This window comes from Dryas octopetala, chromosome 9 (assembly GCF_963921425.1).
Source record: "Dryas octopetala chromosome 9, drDryOcto1.1, whole genome shotgun sequence".
Lineage (NCBI taxonomy): Eukaryota > Viridiplantae > Streptophyta > Magnoliopsida > Rosales > Rosaceae > Dryas > Dryas octopetala.
Genome location: NC_141374.1, coordinates 19,948,408 through 19,969,134, shown reverse-complemented (window position 1 = coordinate 19,969,134; position 20,727 = coordinate 19,948,408). Strand labels below are relative to the sequence as shown.

At 35.2% G+C, this 20,727-nt stretch overlaps 3 protein-coding genes across 15 annotated transcripts; all 3 read right to left on the bottom strand.

Annotated features, from left to right (window-relative positions):
• Positions 1–1,002: 1,002 nt before the first annotated feature.
• Positions 1,003–5,945, bottom strand: LOC147275478 (uncharacterized). Of its 3 annotated transcripts, none has more exons than XM_086257031.1 (7): positions 5,637–5,945; positions 5,030–5,525; positions 2,993–3,210; positions 2,625–2,871; positions 2,368–2,453; positions 1,718–1,809; positions 1,003–1,447 (listed from the first exon to the last, which is right to left on the bottom strand). In XM_086257031.1, exons 2-7 carry the CDS (start codon positions 5,117–5,119, stop codon positions 1,134–1,136), a joined length of 1,047 nt encoding a protein of 348 aa, XP_086113157.1. In that variant the 5' UTR covers positions 5,120–5,525; positions 5,637–5,945; the 3' UTR covers positions 1,003–1,133. The 3 variants fall into 3 exon arrangements, with proteins under 3 accessions (XP_086113157.1, XP_086113158.1, XP_086113159.1); XM_086257032.1 differs by having other exon boundaries at positions 5,030–5,357; XM_086257033.1 differs by lacking the exon at positions 5,030–5,525.
• Positions 5,946–11,577: 5,632 nt separating this feature from the next.
• Positions 11,578–12,670, bottom strand: LOC147275477 (Late embryogenesis abundant (LEA) hydroxyproline-rich glycoprotein family). The gene has a single exon (XM_086228094.1). It carries the CDS (start codon positions 12,463–12,465, stop codon positions 11,578–11,580), a length of 888 nt encoding a protein of 295 aa, XP_086084220.1. The 5' UTR covers positions 12,466–12,670.
• Positions 12,671–13,830: 1,160 nt separating this feature from the next.
• LOC147275476 (uncharacterized) lies at positions 13,831–20,650 on the bottom strand. 11 transcript variants are annotated; one of them, XM_086257355.1, is made up of 6 exons: positions 20,316–20,650; positions 19,442–20,139; positions 19,299–19,351; positions 18,318–18,484; positions 15,697–15,967; positions 13,832–15,006 (listed from the first exon to the last, which is right to left on the bottom strand). In XM_086257355.1, the coding sequence occupies exons 1-5, from the start codon at positions 20,510–20,512 to the stop codon at positions 15,760–15,762; spliced, it is 1,323 nt and encodes a 440-aa protein (XP_086113481.1). In that variant the 5' UTR covers positions 20,513–20,650; the 3' UTR covers positions 13,832–15,006; positions 15,697–15,759. The 11 variants fall into 11 exon arrangements, with proteins under 11 accessions (XP_086113474.1, XP_086113476.1, XP_086113481.1 ...); XM_086257352.1 differs by having other exon boundaries at positions 13,836–14,323; positions 14,894–15,026; positions 15,197–15,967; positions 19,299–20,139; XM_086257347.1 differs by having other exon boundaries at positions 13,843–14,323; positions 14,853–15,006; positions 19,299–20,139.
• Between the last annotated feature and the right edge of the window lie 77 nt (positions 20,651–20,727).

The window sequence follows — 20,727 nt, the reverse complement described above, 5'->3', positions numbered from 1 at the left end:
AGGGAAAACCGGAAAAGGAAGAATATAATTATATAATAAACATAGAATAGTTGCTGCAATGATGTATGCAATCTGGAACACAAGAATCAGGTACTGCCGCTGATGCTTCCTCTTTTACTTTTACATGAGAGTTTTCTTGTAGGTGGAGTGTGGAGACGCACCCAACAAATAAATAAATAAATATTAATGATTTATTATGGGAAAATTGGAAATGTTATTTGCCCTCACAAAAATACTTTTTTGTTTTACTACTTTACATTTGTTCAAAAATATCCTACTTGTAAATCTGTAATTTTTTTTATTTTTTTTTCTAGCGTTGTATTATGCGTGGTCGAATACTAGTTAATTTTAAGGGATTTCTTTAAAGGCCAAAAGTATCTGTAGGCAATAGGCTTATAGGCCAGCCCACACGTACAATGCGGTGAAAAGCCGGCCCACATTTTAGGGAGGCAAGCGATCGACATGGGACATTGGGACACCAAACTTTGGACATCTATTCGACAATTTCAATCTGAGAATAGAACTTTTGATCAGTTTCAATCCTAATATTGCATAAAATGGTAGATATATAAATACTTTTCGTATTTTTGTTATATATATATATATATATGCAGAAACTAAATATACTAATACAAAAGTATAAATCATTTGAAATCATATTCACCTCAATTTTGTGAGTTGCTATTAGTCAGCTACAATGACATGAAAATAGGTGCGGGTGACGGGCGACCATTGCTTCACTCTAATATTTCTATGACTTTTTTAGACTCACTCTATGTGTTTATTATTCCTGGCCAAAAAAAAAAAAAATTATTCAAGTATGTAACGAATGGTGCTATTTACGAGTTGGTGTATTTACAACTACGATTTAAGAATTTTAAGGGGCGCATTAGCAATGTTTCGTAGCATCTGAACAACAAAAGAAGAACCATGTTGAATTATTGTCCTTCCTCACTTTCTCACCTTTCTCATCTCATTTCTATTATAAAAAGACATGAACAATAAAAACGAAAACGCTAATATATATTTTTTTTTTGTCATGGGGCGGTTGCCAAAGTACAAACATGAAAAGGAAAGAAAAAAAAAAAAAAAAAAGGCAAATGGAAGAAGCCGCGGAGAGAGAAATTTAGAATCTAGATGGTAGAGTGGGAAGTGAAAAAGTTGAAGTCATGATGATGGACGTTCAACTGCTTCAACCAGGAAGCTGCAGCGTTTTGGAGATCGATAAGCCTAATTTCATGGTCAGCAGCAGCAGCAGCAGCAGTAGTAGTAGTACATGACATGTCTGGCTTTAACCAAAAATCTGCAGCTTGCATCTTGTACGTAGCTAATCCGAAGGCAGGAAGACATATTCTACTACTTCTACTTGTTGTATGTTCCTTTAATTTTTTTCCCACTCTATCATCACCTACACTTGTCATATGATCATCATATTCCTCCCCATTCTCTGCAGAATCACGCAACGCAACACATGAAATGAAAAACTTTTAATTCTACCACAATTAACTACTTCAAATTGCAACAACAAACAGTAGATATTAATGTACCAAACAATTCACACTCCACTTCACTAATTATTAACTTGTCTAAGCAATTATCAATTAACACTTAGAAATATCCTTTCTCTCTCTGATATATATATATAGTAAGACAGTTAACCAGGGAAACACAGTTAACCATACACGATAAGATATATAGTAAGACATCAGTCAGATACCTTGGAAGGATGAGGACAATGTATGATAAGTGAGAAAGCATGCTGATAGGTCCTTTTCATTTTTCTGTCTTGGAATGTGATAAATAGGGTACCTATATATGTATTCAAATCATCAAAAATCAGAGTATAAAATCTATGCATACAATCAAGGAAGTTAAAAAGATTTTCAGATAAAATACAGACAACGTGCAGGTGAACATGAACTAGTACTAGTCTTTCCTTGCTATTGAAACAAACAGAAAAGGGAGAAGAGTAACCAAAACTATACAATCAGAAATTAATAGATCAAGGACCTCCTTGAATTCAATTTTGTAATCTATTAATTCTGGTAATAGGTTTGTCTCCTTTGAGTGATCAAGACATATATATGACATCATTAGTAGCCGACATCTGATGGTCATGATCAATCAGAAGTTATTGTAGAATAGTGTACTCAACGCCAAAGATACCACGAAACTACACTAGAATAATGCATGCTTGCTTTGAAGCTGTATCTTAGTGATTGGGTTAAAATAGGACCCTGCAATTCCATTGACTACAATCAGGCAGGAACAACAAGGAGGTCCAGATTTCAGTCCAGGCCAGGTAATTAATTTTGCCATCATATAATCCTAGGCATGTTACTTGAAAGGACAAGAAATCATGCTTACCATGCAACAGCCATCCAACTTGCTGGGGAAAGATCCACACTCTTGAGTGTCATTAGTGCAGGATGATTCCGAGCTAATTCAATTATCTGAAACACACACAAGAAAGGAATAAGAAAAGAAGAAAAAAATCAATAAAAATTAATTAAGTTGCATTCAATTTCATGCAGCAACCTAAAAGCAAAGATGGATGACTAAATAACTCAGAACTCATGAAAGGGATATAGATTTAAGACTACAGGGGACAAATTAAGATTAACCTTGTCCATAAGTGGAACCCTCCAGTAAGGAGAAAGCATCTCAATGTACTGTAAGTTAAGGTATCCAAGCCTGTCCCTCTCCCTCATTGGCAATGAACTCTCCTGGTCAAAGCTTGAATCCTCAGAAGCAGCATCCCAAGTCCTGCTAGAGTTGTTGCTAAGGGACCTTGATAAGTTATCACTCCCACTGTCATCACTCCACGAGTCGCTTTCAAATTCTGCTGCATCATTATCATCTCTCCGGTTCCTTAAAGAGGGAAAGAGTAATTGCTTGATTAAATTGAATTTTTTTTTTCAAGAGAAAATGCACAACTGCATGCTCAAACAAATTTAGCAGAAAAATCGTGGAAAGAAATTGCTTATAGTACCTAGAAGAAACTATGGACTTGTAAGAGTATATCTGAATGGCAGATAGATAAGGAACATAGTATTGTGTAACAGTTTCACCACTGTTCAATAGTACTGGGGTGCCAACACCATATGCACTCCATTCATCATAACAATCCCAAAGATTTGCCAGCATGAAGTATTCAATTGTGTCCTTACCAGGAGGATGCCACAGGCTATTTAGATCATTTATACAGCTCTGAAATATATTTGACAAAGAAAGGAGATCAGGGAAAATAAATTAATAAGTCCTCCTGACATTCTTAAATCTACATTGGGATTTCTTACCGGCTGCTAAATGCTAGCTATAAGAAGAGACACTTGGATTTGAAATTTCTAGCTGTAGCTATTTTCAAGAACAAGATGTATGTGCATCAAAGGTAATATTTCTTTTTATCCTCAAAACAGAAAATAAGTTCCTAAATTGAGAGAAATGAATATTAGGAAGGAAGAATAAATTTGTTTAGTTAATAACATGCATTACTGGATGAAAAGCATTAACCAAAATAGATGTACATTGTTCTTTTGGTAGACAATGTAAAGGTGCCGTAATCCATGCTCTTAAAGGACTTCTTACTTTAGAATGAAAACTGGGAATTATAGCAGAAGGAAAACTGACTCCCAAAAACCCAGCAAGTAACAAGTTAACTGGGAATTATAAGGCTAGCAAAAAGGTGCACGCTATATATCAATATTGATCCACTTCTTGAATAGTATAGTATGTACTATGTATAATATTGAATCACTGTTCGGTCGTTAATAAGTTCATTTCTCTAACTGGAATCTCATGTAGTACATTCTTGCATAATATGGTGTACATGTTTAGGTGGAGATGATTTGAAGTCGCACTGTCCGCGAAACCCATTGACACGTGCATATGCAAGAAAGTGTGTCGAGAGGATATAGTAATGGTACCACTACTAAATGAGGACAAAAGTAACAAACAAAAAAAATTAGAGTTTTACTTCATATCTTCTTAGGGTATAAAATGGGATATTGGGTACGAATTTACTTCATACCTTCCTAGAGTATAAAATAGGATTTGTGGAGGCTGCATGTTAGGTTTTAACTCATGATTTTGGGTGGTGCCCAAAATTTCAGAGTTAAAACCTAACATAAATCTGACAAACTAACGCTTGAGGAAGAAGTAAAAATGCATTATCAAACACTCAAAAACGGTCCGCTGAGAACTCGGCGCCTGGTATGCGTGAAAAAAAATAGAAACTAATAAACCAATATTATGTAACATGAAATGATTACAATATTATTAGACTTTAGTTAAAATTTTAAAAGTCATAAAACACTATAGTCAGTAAATTATAAAATTAAAGGACATGATGAAAGTCTTCTAAAGGAAAATGAGAGGCAATTGGAGAATATTCAAAGCATCAAGCCATCAAGGAATAATGGCCACAAAAAAAAAAAAGCATCAAGGAATAATACCAATATAAGGGGCCCATAAACTCCCACTTAGCCCAATACAACGGACAAAGGAAAACTACGGGTAGGCCCAGCCTGTGCAACACTCATGTAAATATCCAAGCCACACCAATCCAACCCAAGATAAATAAAAAATAAAAAAAGTCCAACCAAGACAAAGAAAGAAGAAAAACAACAGGCTGAACCGCTAAAGTGCTGAAGTGCTGAACAGCTGAATACAAAACTATTCAGACAAAAAAAAATGAATATTATCGAAAACTTTTCATTAGAAAAAATGATTTTTGTTCCTTCTAATGCAAAAGGAGAAATTTACAAAAACTGTGTGATTGATTCAAAAATGAACAAAAAAGAAGAATAACTAGTTTTTCCGACTGACCCAAAAATAAAACTAGTTTTCCAAACAATTCCTCACATAACTATTTTTTCCCCCTAAAATTCCTCAAATAACTATGAAAAATTATAAAATAAATAACAAAAGCTTAAAAAACAGCAATTATAATTTATATATAAGTATATAACAATTTAAAAAGAAATTCTTTAAAACAGGGGGAAAAAAAGAAGACAAGTAAAATACATACCTGAGGCATCGTATGCGAAGGTACAGTAGGAGTGACAGATTGAAGGAAGCGTTCCAGATTGGAGTGCGCAATTGTTGAAGACGATGGCATTTTTGAATTGATTGAGAAAAATTATATTGTATGCTCGATCTCTCACACTCAGTCACTCATCACAGGCTCACAGCACCAAGCCGGGCGGGCCATATATACATATATGACAGAGTGATTTGAAGAAATTAAAATGGCCGGTTATTGTTATTTAGCTTCTGATCGATCGAATCACCTAATTCATAGTGTTATAGAGAAAAGATTGAGAGAGGCTTGATTTCCTTGTTTGTCTGAATTCTTCCTAACAGGAAAGGGGAAACCGTATTCAATTATGCATGTAAATTAAGGAGGGAATCCCTCAAACAAGGAAACAACAAAGATTTTCTTCCAATTTTGATCAAAGTATAACATATGGATTGGATATATGCAAAATTTAGTTGAATGGACTAGTTATTAGATAGATAGCTAGCTGCAACAAAAGAAAAAAGAAGAAGAAGCAAAAACAAATTAAACAAATAAGAAGAAAAGGAGACAGGCTTTAGCCAAGAAAAAAAAAAAAGAGACACCACTTTTCACTCACCCCTATTGAATACCAATCGCATTCTTCTCTTGATGCTTTCTTTAATTTAAGGCAGACCCAAAACAAGGAGAACAAGAAAAGAAGAAACGCTCCAGTTTCTGTTCTTTTTGCTTTGGAAAAACAAAAGAAAAAACTTCTAATTTATTGATTAGACTCAATGAAACTGAATTTAATACTGACATTGGTACATATAAAAGGAAGATGGAGATATGTATAATGTATGCATATAAATATATATTTATCTCGGAGAGGAAGGAAAGTCAGAGACTTTCGGGGGGAGAGAGAGAGAGAGGTAGTGGTGTCGGGACAGTGAGCGTTCGCTTCGCCGCGTGTTTAGGAAGCAGTGCCACTGAATGTTTTATATGCTTTGTTTTCTTTTTTTTTTTAAAGGCTTATTTACATCATTGCCCCCTGTAAGATACACTTTTTTTCACTTTGCCCCCTGAAACTTAAATCCTCTCAGTTTGCCGCCTAAACTTCACAAAGTTATTGCAAAAGACCCTATGCCGTTAACTCTGTCAATTTTTTCGTTAAAATAGCTGACGTGACACTTATATGGCATGAGTGAGACCCTTTTTTAGTTATGTAAAATCCATGTGAACAAAAAAAATAATTTTTAAACTAAAAATAATAAGATCCATGTCAATTTTTTATAATTTTGCTTGTCTACATGGATCTTACATAACTAAAAAAGGGTCTCACTCATGCCATATAGGTGTCATGTCAGCTATTTAAACGAAAAATTGACAGAATTAACGGCATAGGGTCTTTTGCAACAACTTTGTGAAGTTCAGGTGGCAAACTGAGAGGATTTAAGTTTCAGGGGACAAAGTGAAAAAAAGTGTATCTTACAGGGGCAATGGTGTGAATAAGCCTTTTTTTAATGAATTTATATGTTTTTTTAGTTCTTTTCTTTTGATGCTTTCCCGACCAAAATTTTTGTTGGTGCTTTGGCTTTATATGGAAAGCACACGAGTTTTTGGGTCAGTTTCAATTTCTGATTCGGGCGTCACGTGAGCCCTCCGTTTGAATTTTCTCTCCTCTTTTCCGTTTCACCTTGTCTATTTGTGCTCGAGTACCACCAGTTTAATAGAAGAGCTCAGGTGGCCCATCAATATAAATTTTAGAGTCCATTAATAAAGAGGTATTGATAACTTTTTTTTTTTTAATCAAACATAATCAAAGCTTAATTATTTCTTTGCAGGCCATATTTTATAAAAATCCAACAGCTCATTCTTTTTTTGCGGACCACATGCTACATCCCCGCACATCCCTGATCTCACAGAAAAACCAAAAATACCAACCATGTCTTCACTCCTCACAACTGCAACAGAACAAAGAAAAAACCAAAAAACTACGGGGCTCAAAAACTAAAAACACTGCTAGCCCAAAATTATTGTTCACCATTATTTAACTTTGCCAAAATTCACAACAACAACTGTTCATGTTCTCTACTGCATTTACAGCAACAAACTAATGAATGTGTAACTACTGCATTTGTAGTTTCACTACTTGATCACCTTCATTGCAAATGATCTGTAGTTTCATCTGCATCTACACTTAATATGTAGTTTCACATGTATTTATACATGATCTGCAGTTTCACCTGCATCTACACTTGATCTGCAGTTTCACCTGTATTTAGTATTTACACATGATCTGCAGTTTCACCTACATCTACACCTGATATGCAGTTTCACTTGCATCTACACATGATCTGCAAGTAGTAGCAAACTAATAAGCGTATATGTATTTGGCAGCTAAAAAATGTAAATCGAAACTGAAACTGCAATTACAACTAAAATTGCAATTATCCTAGACTACATACTAGTTATTTCACATGCATTTATGCTTGATCTGCAAGCGGTAGCAAGCTAATAAATGTAAATGAATGTTACAACTGCAAATGCAAATGCAAACTACAACCATGAATACAAACTGAAACTGCATATATAAACCATAAAATACAATCAAAATAATAAAGCAACATACATGATTTCCATAGAATGCCAAAAATTAATACTAAAATCAATTTTCAATATCTTTAATTTCAAATTGAGCACCAACTAAATCCAAATCGAAAAAACATCTACATCAATCTCAAAAAAAAAAAACCAGATTTACAAATCGTAGCACAAAAACAAACCAAAATAATAAAAAAATTAAATCAAATAATAAGCAACCAAAAAAAAAACCTCACCTACATTGATCTGATCTATATCGACAAAATCAACAACAGACTTCACTTACATCGATAATCGATCTAAAAAAACTATATCTACAAATCATAGCACAAAAACAAGCTAAAATCAATAAAAATTGGAAATCAGACCTGGAGATGTGATTTCAAATAGAAAAAAAAATATATCAAAATCTAAAAGAAAAATAAACATCAAATCAAATGCAAACGAACCTTGAAACCAACAATTGATAAACAACAAGAAGATCTAACCAGATCCAAAACCAAAATCGAATTTAGAGAAGTGAGATCGAGAAACGAACGAGAGAAGTGAGAGAAGCGAGAGAAGCGAGAGCAAACTAAAAAAAACGAAATAAAAAAATTTGTAAAAATGCAACTCTTAGTACCTGTCAGCTGGTAAGTAGGCAGTGGCAGCTGGAGTCAACTTGAAATCAAATGTAATAACCTGATTCTTAATAAAGTAATCTCTTTGTTACATTTTAATGATTATGGTATTATAAGTTAAAAACAACAACTAGTATGTAGTCTAGCATAATTAATTCTAAATTTTATCTCTATTAAAGAGTTAGTATATATGTGGTATTAATACATTTGCTATTATTATTTGTTTATCAAGAAATTTCTCTGTGCGACTCACAAGTTCAACACATTGTGGCTTGCTACGAATTCAGCTTAGATGAACACAACGGAGTTGGTTGGTGAGCGGTGAGTCATCCATAAACAATTTTTCCTTTCCCAGTTTCTTCTTTTGGAATTTCAAATCCTGATTTGGTATGGAATGTCAACTGTATTGGATCATCCTGATTTGGTAGAGAATTTGTTATTCTACTGTATTGGATCATCCTTAATACCGTTGAATGTTTTAATTCACTAAAACAAAAATATCATATAGAAGAATCAAGAATAACATACACATACTAGTAGACACAACGAACAACGTAATAGAGAGTAACAAAAAAAAAAAGAGAATAAACAACAAAACGAGAAGAAGCTACCGTCAACCACAAGGCCCAACCCAAAGAAGTTAAGGGCTGGCAACAGAGTCATCCCGAGAAAGGATATGCACAAGAGAATATGGGGCCTATTGGCCCATACTTCGAGGATTATCTTCCGGAATGCGAGCGAAGCCGCCACATCTACTACGAAGTTCGCTTCACGGTGGATCTAGCGCCAACTGGCATCCTTGAACTGTATAAGAGAGAGCAAATTTTAGATAAAAGAAGATAGAGCTCTCATATTTCCTTTTGAGATGTCACCGCTGATATTTTTGACAAGCTCGCGTGAATCTATCTCGAATATGGCGTGGTTTGCCCTAGATGAGAGAAACCCCACTATCTACTTTTTAAACCTTACATTTTATTTTTCCAATTTGTAAGAAAATAAAAAATCTTAAGCAAGCCCAGACATTCCCCTAAGGGCACCTTCACTTCCACCCACCGTACTCTGGTCAGCCTAGCTACCGGCTAGGCCGTCTCCTCCCCTCCCCTCCTCCCTTATATTTTTTTTATGGACACTACTTGGGTTACCCCTTGGGGGCACTCCAAGGTCACCCCTCCTCCCAAAATAATAATTTCGGTAATGTCGGCGCATGATCGGAACCGTTCACTTTTTAGATCACCTACTATAAATCATCTCTGCAAAAAATCAACTCAATCGAAAATCGTTTAATTATATAACTGTTGTTGATTAAATAGAAAAAATCAACAGTTTGGTCAAAAAATCACTCTTTAATTAAAAACCATCAATTTTTTCTACTTAATTGATAACAGTTATATAACCAAACGATTTCCGATTGATTTGATTTTTTGCAGAGATGATCTATAATAGGTGATCTAAAAAGTGAACGGTTCCGATCATGCGCCGACATTACCGAAATTGTTATTTTGGGGGGAGGGGTGACCCAAATATTTTCCTTTTTTTATATCCCTCATTCTTTCTTTTTCAATGGCGAAACTAAGAATTTGTCATTGGAGGGGTTTGAAGAAATCTAGACATTCATTACAAAACCAATTAGCAATGGGAGAAGTAGTCCAAATTCAATAGCATAAGAAATCTAAGCATTCATCCCAAAACCAATTGGCAATGGAAAGAGTAATCTAAACCCTTATAAGCTATTAGCAAGGCCCTCACATTTTTAATGTGAGATTTCTCTCAACATGGCTGAACAAAATATAATTATGAAGAATTGTTTTGGTAGAAATTAATTAAGTGGTAGGAGGGCAGGATGTAGCTAGTTTGATAGTTTTATCATTCCTAAGGACTTAAATTTTCTTAAATTACTCAAAATGACACATTTCATTTGTACTCAAAAAGACAGTCCGTCCGCATCTATTAGCGTATTTAGATCGCCGAGCGCTCGACATTTTTGCTAAGCACTCGGCAGTTGCAACTACAACAGCATCTCCAATTGCCACTTGATTTTTTTTTCTACTTGAATTTTAATCTTTATGGGGTTGATTAAAGTTTTTTATAGTGTGTTTAAGTATATTTTGGGTTGATTAAGCAAAATTAGTGTTTTATATTTAAGTTATTATAATATAACTGCAATGTTATAACTTCATATATATATATAATATGTCAAACGCATATATATACAATGTTGAGCATTGGCAAAAAATTTTGCCATAGAACGTAATAATGCAACCGGCTTTAATTTTGAGTAAGGAAATTAGTAGTATGTCCCGTAGACATAAAATTTCCTAGCTTTTTTTAAACATTATTGTACTTTTTACTAACTAATTGAAACAAATGTACATATTTTATATATAGTGCGGAAGTATTTTCAAAATACTAGGGGACCATGGCCATCCCCATTCCGGCCCTAGTCCCCCAATTAGTTACGCCACTGCTTTCATTCCGTTTTTTTTTACTCTTTCCATGCACTCTTCTTCTCTTTCTTTCTCTTCGCCTCTCATTGGCCTAGTGCAATGGGAGCTCGACAACCTTGCTGGTCAGAGATAGAGGGAGAGAGAAGGAAGAGAGAGAGGGAGATAAAGAGAAAGAGAGAAGGAAAGATAGAATGAGAGAGAAATAAAGTGGAGGGGGATGGTGATGCCGACCGTAATGGGGCCGATGGCACCGGTGGGGTGGGTGGTATTAGGGGGCTTGGTTGGGAATAGAGGTGTATAATGGGTTGGGCCGGCCAATTTAAAGTCGGTCCAGCTCGATTCAGTTCGTTAATAAGCGGGCTGGGTTATGGTCGATTTATACGTATGGACCGAATTGGGTAAATATTTTCTATCTCGTTGGGCTAGCTCGGCCAGAGCTTATTTTGTGTTGGATTGGTCCAAACCTATTATGAACTGGCTCGTTTATATTAGTATTCTCAATTGGACCGGACTGGCCTGATTATTAAATGGGCCGGCCCAAACATGTCACGAAGCACGAATGAATCGACTTTAAACGGGCTAGCCCGTTGTACACCTCTAGTTTGGAGAGTGGGTTTGATTTTGATTTATTTATTTTATATAATTAATGGTAAAATCAAAAAGATCTAGATAACAAATTTTTTTTTTCCAACTTTTGTTTCTCACTTAATGTATCATTAGATACTTTTTCATTTTATTTTAAGTTTTATTGAATTGTTTTACAAGATCCTCAAACCTTCCTTCTCCATGCCAATTAAAAATAAAATAATTAAATCAAACAAACAGCAGCTAGCTAGACCCTCTCCCTCCCATGCATGCATCCCCAAATTAAATTGTAGATTTAATTAAATGAAATATTCAATTGATAGACGGATCAAAGCTTCAATTTAAATCTACAGTTATTAGCTTTAATGCTAATGAGATTATTAGCAGTTAAGCTATCGACCACCAACAAACATTTTCCCAAGATCCTGACCTTCTTGAGCTTCAAGGTCCCGAGTTTGATTGCTACGGGTGCATCAACCTTAAGATCCAAGGGGATGCTTCCAGTTTGTTGTTGCTGTTGTAGTGCATTCATCAGAGTGCTTCCGTATTGTGTTTGGCCAGTCAAGGCCACATCGAGCTGTGTTTTGTTGTGGTGACCTTGGTAAAACTTTGGCAGCCTCCCTTCACAAAGCCTTGTATTCGTAATTGAATACCAGACGCTCAACCGGCCACCTTGCTCATAGTATATTCCGATGTTGTCGTTTGGGTTGTTGGCTGTAATCTTGAGGTCAAATTTAGCATAAAGGGTCATGCCCAAATTGATGAGCCTTAAATCGCTTATCTTCAAGCTATCAACTGAATAATTAGGAAGCTTTGGGTGGAAGATAAGATAAAGAATGCCACAAGTGGCTCCTATTATGATCAATAGCAGGAGAAGGATGCTGATAATGCTCCAATACATGCACCATGGCCTGCAACAACGTCTACATGATGATGATGATACCGGCAGGGGCGGAGGGATGCGGGGGATGGTACGGCTGTTACGCTCTTGTAGTTCATGGTGTAATGGATCAGATTGAGAGTGATCATGAACTTTACTACTACTTATACGTACCTTTTCTTTTTCGATGTCTTTCCCAACAGCTGTTGTTGATGAACAGTGTCTGTGACTGTGAGGTAGCAGAGGCACTACTACTGTTGGTACTCTTTTTGTTGCTGTTGTTGTTGGTGGTGCCTCCACATCCAAGGCAGGATGAATCCTCTGATGATCAGCCATCGGTACTAGTAGTACGTGCTATATATTAATTGTTAGCTTAATTTCCCGTACGTACATGAACTATATGCAATATATCTGTATGTATATATAACTCCTTAATTAGTTCTTAATTTCCTCAGCCTTCAGGTAGCTAGGTGTACATGCATTTCAATCCCATATATATAATTATAACTTATAAGCTGAAAAGCAAGCATTGGCAACAATACAAAACATTCTTACTCACATCCGTATATATAATTAAATGCTAGGACTTTGAGTACGTTTCCTTATTCATCTTTTTCAATGATCACACATTAATTAGCATTATTGATACACTAAATATATATTTTCATGTTAGTTGGGTTGCCAGGACCTTTTTTTGGGTGAAAAAGGTCTCACCCAATTCCTCACCTACCCCCTACGATACTCACAACAACACATACAAACGTCAGTCGCCAGGTATATGTGGGTAGTTCAGCTAAGCTATTCAGACTTGAGAATCATACAGCGACAGCCGCATGGCGGATGTGGCTGCCTTGCTTGCGTTGCGGATCGATGTGTCTTGAAATTTGGATTAATCTTATGTGCATATTTACATTTAGAATTTATTTTTCTTAATATAAGAAATTAAGAACTAAGAATTCGAACTTGATATCTCTTTTAATATAATCATATAAATAATTAATGACCAGCTCCATTGTTAAGCATTAATTAGTGCATTACCAAACATGAAATATCACAGTAAACGTACTTTGACAATACCATTGATCACCTGGATGTCTCCATTTGGGTTGGTCAACAAGAGGCGTGTGTGCTAGGGGTCGTGCTACCCTAGAACCGGTCATCCTCTCCTTTTAGTTTATCAGCCATATGTACCTGCTGCTTACTGCTCTATGTCTTTTTCTTGTTTTGTATGTGCCATCCCCATAGTCTTTGTGAAGCACCTACCTATGTCGGTAGTACAAGAAATACATATATTCATATAACTAATTCTACTATCTACTATCTAGTTTTTTTTTTTTTTTTTTTTTTTTTTGACATTTAGGAGAGGAGGAATCGAACTTGGGTGCAGAGGAGTAGACTCTACGGCCCTTCCAACTAGACTGTTCACCAACTGCTACTATCTAGTCATTTCAAATACAAAATGTCATTTTATATCTAGTTTTTTCACATTCATTCTAATTACATTGCACCTGTTTTTATAGTTTTCTTAATTAATGTAACTTTATTGTCCAAATCCAAAATTTTTCTTTCTAGATCATTTCATACAAATGTTGGATGCTTAATTACATTCTTTTAATGGATTGATCTTATGTCTACAAATTTATAGTTTTTTTGGTATTGACAAATTTATAGTTTTTTTTTCCCCAAGATGTGCGCGTCAATAAAAGATAGCCAATGACACTTACAACTTAATTTATAGTGAGAATGTGAGATAAACAATAACTTTTTATAAATTTGCAATAGAAACTATTTTGGGATTGGAATGTGCGATAATGATTAATTATGTGAATAAATAATTTGGTCATGAAAATTAAGAGCATCCATATATACATATCTTTTAACTTACATGACATAAATATATTGAACATTAAAAAATAAAAAATAAAACCTTAAAAAAAACATTTTATGTCCAGTAAAATAATGACACATAAGGTGAGAAAAAAAAAATTTGGATTCTTAGCATTTTCCTTTGTCCAAATGACACATTCCCATCACAAATTATACATCTGAATGTTACAATTACAAATTAGATCGATCATGACAAACAACTTTTGCTTTCTCAAGCTAGCTAGCTACCTGTGCCAACTGGCCAAAATAATGTCATTTAGTCAAAATACGTATATAGGTAAGCCAGTCAACAACCATGTCATGTGCCCTATATAGAACAAATACAAAATGGAAAAATATCATAAAAAGACCCCGTCCATTCTTCAACTAAAGAACAGAGATCATGCAGAGAGAATTTTTGTGTGTATATATATATATACAGGCTCCTTCTATTGAGGTATACATCAACTTATATATGCTGAGGTATACCCTATTAAGGCCTACACGAGTCATTTTGCGTCAATTCGAACCATTCATTTTTTACATTTTTATTGATAGATCATCCTTGCAAAACCGTCTATTTGTTTTATCAAAGTTAGATAGGCAAATGATTTCCGATTTGACTAATTTTTTGCAAGGATGATCTATCAATGAAGATGTAAAACATAAACGGTTCGGATTGACGCAAAACGACTCGTGTAGGCCCTAATAGGGTATACCTCAACATAAATAAGTTGAGATATACCTCAATAAAAGGAGCCTATATATATATATATATATATATATATATATATATAACTAGAACTAGAAAGATCAAAGAACATATGTAAGTCTGTATCACATAGAATAAGATGTACCCAAAATGACTGGAACATAAAGATGAAACAAATCACCCTGCCTTCTGATTAAGTTCACATTCCAACAGATCCAGCAGCCCAGCTTCAGAAAATGCCACAACCTTAATTCAAGCAGATCTTCATGAATGATAAGATGGCCCCTCAAATCAATGACCTAGTAAAGCAAAGTTATGCCTTCGATAAATGTAAAAGCAAATTAGGCAACAAAATCCCACAGCTAGAAAATAATTTGAGTTATTTGACGTTGACTCTCTGAAATATGTCATTGAAGTTCAAAGTTTAAACCACAACATAGCAAGAAGTAGCCACCTGGCCATTCAACTCATTCCATAAACCAATCTCACCATGTCTATGAAATCTGGTTCGTTGGCTACAACATTTGCAGGACTTGACTTCTTGTATTTCCATTAATTCCAAATCATACAAAATCAACATGCATGCAAAGGAAACTATTAAGAAAATTACTTTAAGCTAAGCTGGTCTAGTAAATAATCAGAGAATTAGAAAAAATAATAAATGACATTTTCCTTTGATTTCATTTCTTACAAGAATCTGTTTGGTGATTAGCAGCCACAATTATGCGTGAAATTAAATTCAGCCACTTTGCAGACTGAAAGAAACAATTCATCAAAAGTGAAATACGATATTATCAACTAACCATTACTCACAAACCTTTAGATGTGCACTTATTTTAGAGGATATTCTTATAATCATTCTGCAGCACACCTCACAGTTGGCATGGATAATGGATTTGTTTAATTCTCTAAAAGTGGAAAGGTCATTATTGATGAATAATGTAGATACAGATCCAATCACTTCAATTGATAAAGTAGATTAACATTACCTGCCGTTGCTATCCATGGAAGCATGTTTCACTTTCTAATCTGAGGACAACATAGAACTAATTTTAATCACCAGTTAAAGCCCGTGGTCTGTGCTCAATGGTAAACAAGGACATCCCAGTTTGTGAAATTGCTCTCACAAATGCCATATTTGCCGTCACAGATGGAGCACACCAGTAATCACCAGTACCAAAAACAACCTTATTCTTCAAAGCCAGTTTTCTAGTGGTTGGAAGGCTCATCATGCGTTCAGAGGGACTATCAGGAACAACCCTGTACCAGTCCTAAAGGCTATTAGAGCAAGATAACATAAAAAAAAAAAAAAAAACAATTAACTAGATACAAACTCTATAGATATATAAAAAGTGGAAACTGTCAAATGGAAAATTCAAATGTCTATGACTCAAAATGGCTCAAACAGGTTAATCCCTGTTAGAACCTAATGTAGACTAGGGTTGGAACTCACTCTTCAAGCCCAAAATCAAATGATTGAGCGTTGGAATCAAAACAATCCAAATCATGTTGTATCAGTTCAGGTAGTTCCTTCAGGTTGACAACAACAATTCGTATAATATCTCTACAAAATCTTTATCCCAAAATTATGGGGTTGCATAGCATAAATCAAGATTCTAGGAAGTAGGAACCTGCTAAATGAATTTTTATGATACTAAACACCAAGTTCAAGCTGACTAAAGTAGTTCTCATTCCTGCAAAAAACCAAGTCCAACCTTACTAAACTAATTCTTATACTAAACACCAAGTCCAAGCTTACTAAAGTAGTTCTCATTCCTGCTACCAAGTCCAATCCTACTAAACTAATTCTTAGTCCTGCTAATCAAAATCATCTCATATTCTAGCCATAAGAGTTTTCACTTATTACTTATTGAATTATTATACCAATTCACTAATCAACCCACAACATATACACAAATCAATTTAACAGTACAGGGGAAAAAATGTGGATATACATATACTTGGGGTTGGCTCTGAAATATGCTCATGAAATAAGTCTGAAGGCCTATGAAAGTTGCATCTTTTGTAAAAGATGATTCATTTTCATTTTCATAGCATTTGGATGTTAGAATTCATTATAAGTGTGATACTTATGGTAATATATATAAAGTTTCACAAAAAAATTTCATTTCAATTGTTTCCCGCAACCAATGCATGTTCACTTAGGAAAAATTAGAACTGTTTTAGCTTAATGGATGAACCTAAAATAAGCATCAATTTTATCTTCATCATTAAAAATAGGGATGACTACTTTGAGAGATCAAAGTAGAATTCAAAAAGTGGCAGGATTCAATTCTGATCCCAATGCAAAAAGACAAGTAAGGGAAACCATTAAATGAAACCTAAGCATGGCTTGACTGGTCGGAGTTTGTATTAAGTGTGGCTGCTGTATTGCTTTTTCTTATTTGGCCTAAGCATGGCTTGTTTTTATTTGATTTAGTTGGTTTGTTTCAGATGGACTTCTTGTCCATCTCCTACTGTACTTGTTTCCCTCTTTCTATAAATTTTGGTTTCCTATCAAAAAAAAAAGAAAAAAAGAAACCTCAAGATATGAATAAATGCCCTAGACTGAGGGCAAAAGAATCTGCATAGGCTTTACCAACCTTGAAAGCCAATATGTAAATTTAATTCAGTGTGACATCCTCCAAATGCAATCTAAGGAGGTCCATTGTATGCCGTATGTGCAAGGACCTAAATAGTAAATCCAAGATTAGCCCACTAATTAAGATGAAGCACTCTGCAGCATGAGGCTAATTGTATTTGGGAAAATTTTTGAAGTTCTGAAAGTAAAAGGTATATTAAAGAAAACACAAATGCACACAGAGAATTCAAAAGAACAACTACTAACTGAAGGAGGTTCCAATGGCAGGGGCACAGGGGCCAGGAAGGTAGAGACTGACATAAGCAACCCTTCAGAAAATTAATCCTGACAGCAGCAAATTAAGAAAAAGCAGCATAATCTTCCTTCACGCTCTGAACAAGTGAAAAGCACAGAGAGAGAGAGAGAGGCTTTCTTCTCCATCTTTGGGTTCTTGGCTCCTCCTCCATTTTCTTCAAAACCCATTACATTTCTATATGATATCATCACATTCAGAGCCAAGAAAAAGCAGCATAATAACATTCCTAGGGAGGTAGTTTTAATGCTTGTCATCCCAAATGGGCTAAATCTGTCCTCATTACTGGGGGTTTTATGTTTTTCCCTCCTTACCAGGAATCAATTACTGTGGGTTAGCTACTAGTCCCAAATCAATGAACTATTTTTGGTCCTCCAGTTATGGTTAAAACTTGAAAGTTCACTGAAAGAGTTTGTTGTGACTTGTGAGGGACACCTCTTAATTATTTTATATTAGAACATCTTTAGACATTAAAGACCAAAAAACTATATTGTTTTAAATATTTAACTAACGAATAACTATTCAGAAAAGGTTATTATACACAATGCAAAGAAGACCTTATAGTTCATATGCTCAACTTTTACAAGTATAGTTTTTATGATGTCAGTGTCCATTTAATTTTGAAATTTATGCAGATGAAAGCAAATGTACAAATCTTATATGAATAAAAAGAAACAAATGTTCAAAGAAGTAACATAAAATGGTAAAAAACTCACGTAAGACATTTTAGTAAATGACTGGCTCTCAACTTCTCATTAGGCCCTCCACACATCAATACTAACTCCTTGAACTCTGAATGAACACTTTCACAAATTATGCCTCTCCTTCCAGAAATTGTGCGACCAAGTTCAACAAGAATTGGATTCTGAATTTCAGACATCACCTGACAGAAGATCAAGAAACCTTAACCTGGATGCTAATGTAAACTAAATATATTGAAGAGTAGATCATTTTTATTTATTAAATGGTTGAAGATACATATAAACAAACCTTATGAGTCAGCATAACAGTGACTATCAAAGGAAACATTATATGAAAAATTACTCAACAAAATATAGAAGTTCAATGATTTGAGTGACAGTGGCTAAAATCTTAAAAGGTGTCACTTTAACAGAATTGCCAAGTCTTAATACTTGACTATTTTGCTCAAGGACAAAGAGGAATAAGGAAGGGAGAGCAACTTGTCCTTTTATTTATTTAGTTCTTTATAGGTGGCAGAAAAGAGAGTGGAAAAATATTTGCACAGTAAAACTTACTTATGATAATTGATAATATCAAGTTTGTAAAGTTCAATTAGTAATATCAAGTTTGCTAAGTATAATTAGTAATATCAAGCATTGTGCTTGCATGTTTTACACTCATGCATCAATCAGAAGGCACAACCAGGCTCAAGGTTTGTGCATTCACTGCATTGATAAACAGCCAATGCTGCACCAGCTAATCCATTGCGTGTGTGTTTATCAAAAAATCTGCTACACACTGTAAGACAACAAACTTTAAACCGATAGTGGCCGGGCTGAGATGTCTGGAAAGGATTTCTCAGACGTTTTAAAAATCTAAAAATAAAATTGACAGTGATACACAAGCAGAACTTGCACAACCTATAATCCATTTATGATTGATGAGACACCAAAAGATGCCCAAGATCATGTGACAAAATAGTAACACGAAGCACAAAACTAGAATGAAGAACTAACCTGTCCAATCACAAACTCATAGTTACCCTTAAACCGCTGCCTCAATTGACTTTCTGGAGTAGCCAAAAGTTTCTCAGTACCACCATTACTAATACCCGATACAAGAGCAATCAAAGCAGTTGTGTCAAAGTTTATAAGATCACCTTCTCCCAGAAGATCCCCCGGTTTAGTGGATTCCACATTTTTTACATCCAATGAGCAGAATGCCATGTTTGAAATAAGAGAACAAAAAGCACGACAAAATTCTGTGTGCTCCTCTGACAAATCCCGCTCAGCAGCAACCAGGCATGAGCCCTTGACATCAGATTCTGAACTCAAAACAGCATCCCTTGCATCATTAACCTTTATTTCAAATACACTTGCCTCTTGATATGTTCTCGCAACTACTAAATTAGTCCAGTCATCTGCTTCCTCGGATAAATCAAAATTAAAAATAGAAAAATCCAGCAGAAACTCGGTGGCCCCAAATTCGTGTTTTAGTTTATCATAAACAATGCTGCTAAGTCTGTTTGAAAAGAAAAGAATAATTGAGGAAGGTTTCAGTGCCACAGAAGACCGTGCAGCAGCGGTGACTTGCTCAATTCGCAATCTTAAGCCCTTGCTTTTATGGGATGCGTTCCAAGTAATGTATTTTGGATTCCTATCAGAAACAATAATCCAGACTGGGTTCCTGTTCAGGGTACAGACTACATCAACATGGATGTCCTTTAAACAAGGGTTGTTTTTCTTGCCACTTCCGGTTAAACGGGACAAAGGGATTGGCTTGCAAACGCGTGAAACCCCAGTGATGAAAGGCTGTTGGAGAATGTGAAGAACCGCCTCGATGTGCCCAATATTGACACTGCCAGTACAGATAAGAGTATAAGACACTGACAGGTAAAACTAGAATGGCAATGGCTGCCTCGCCAAATGAATGGAAAACTAAAACTAAAAACACATATTCAGTTGAGCCCTTCCTTAATTATTTCCAATTTCATTAAACAAAAGAGAGTGCATTAGATTTTAGAATGGGCAAACCTGAGGGGAGCGGAAGTGGAGGAGGAGGAGGAGGAGGAGGAGAGGAAATTGAGTTCAGAGTAGGCTAATTTGAGAAGAGTGCGTTTGCAAGAAGCAGTTATGTTGGTGGAAGCTGGCAATCTCTCTATTCTGTCTATCACATCTCTGCATCTCTTCTTTGCCAATTCCACTTGTACAACAATCCCTTCCTTTCTCATTCTTCACAAAACTTTCTGTTCAAAGGCCGTTTGGTAATTGAAACCCTCATTTCTGAATTTTAATTATTTACATATAACTTTTTTTCTTATTTTAATTAATTAATAAATATTTATCAGGAAAATTTATGGACCAAGCCCATCAGCCTGCGATTCACGAGTAAAGCTTAATGCTCTTATTTTGACAGGCCAGGCCAGGCTCAACACAGCCCATCAGC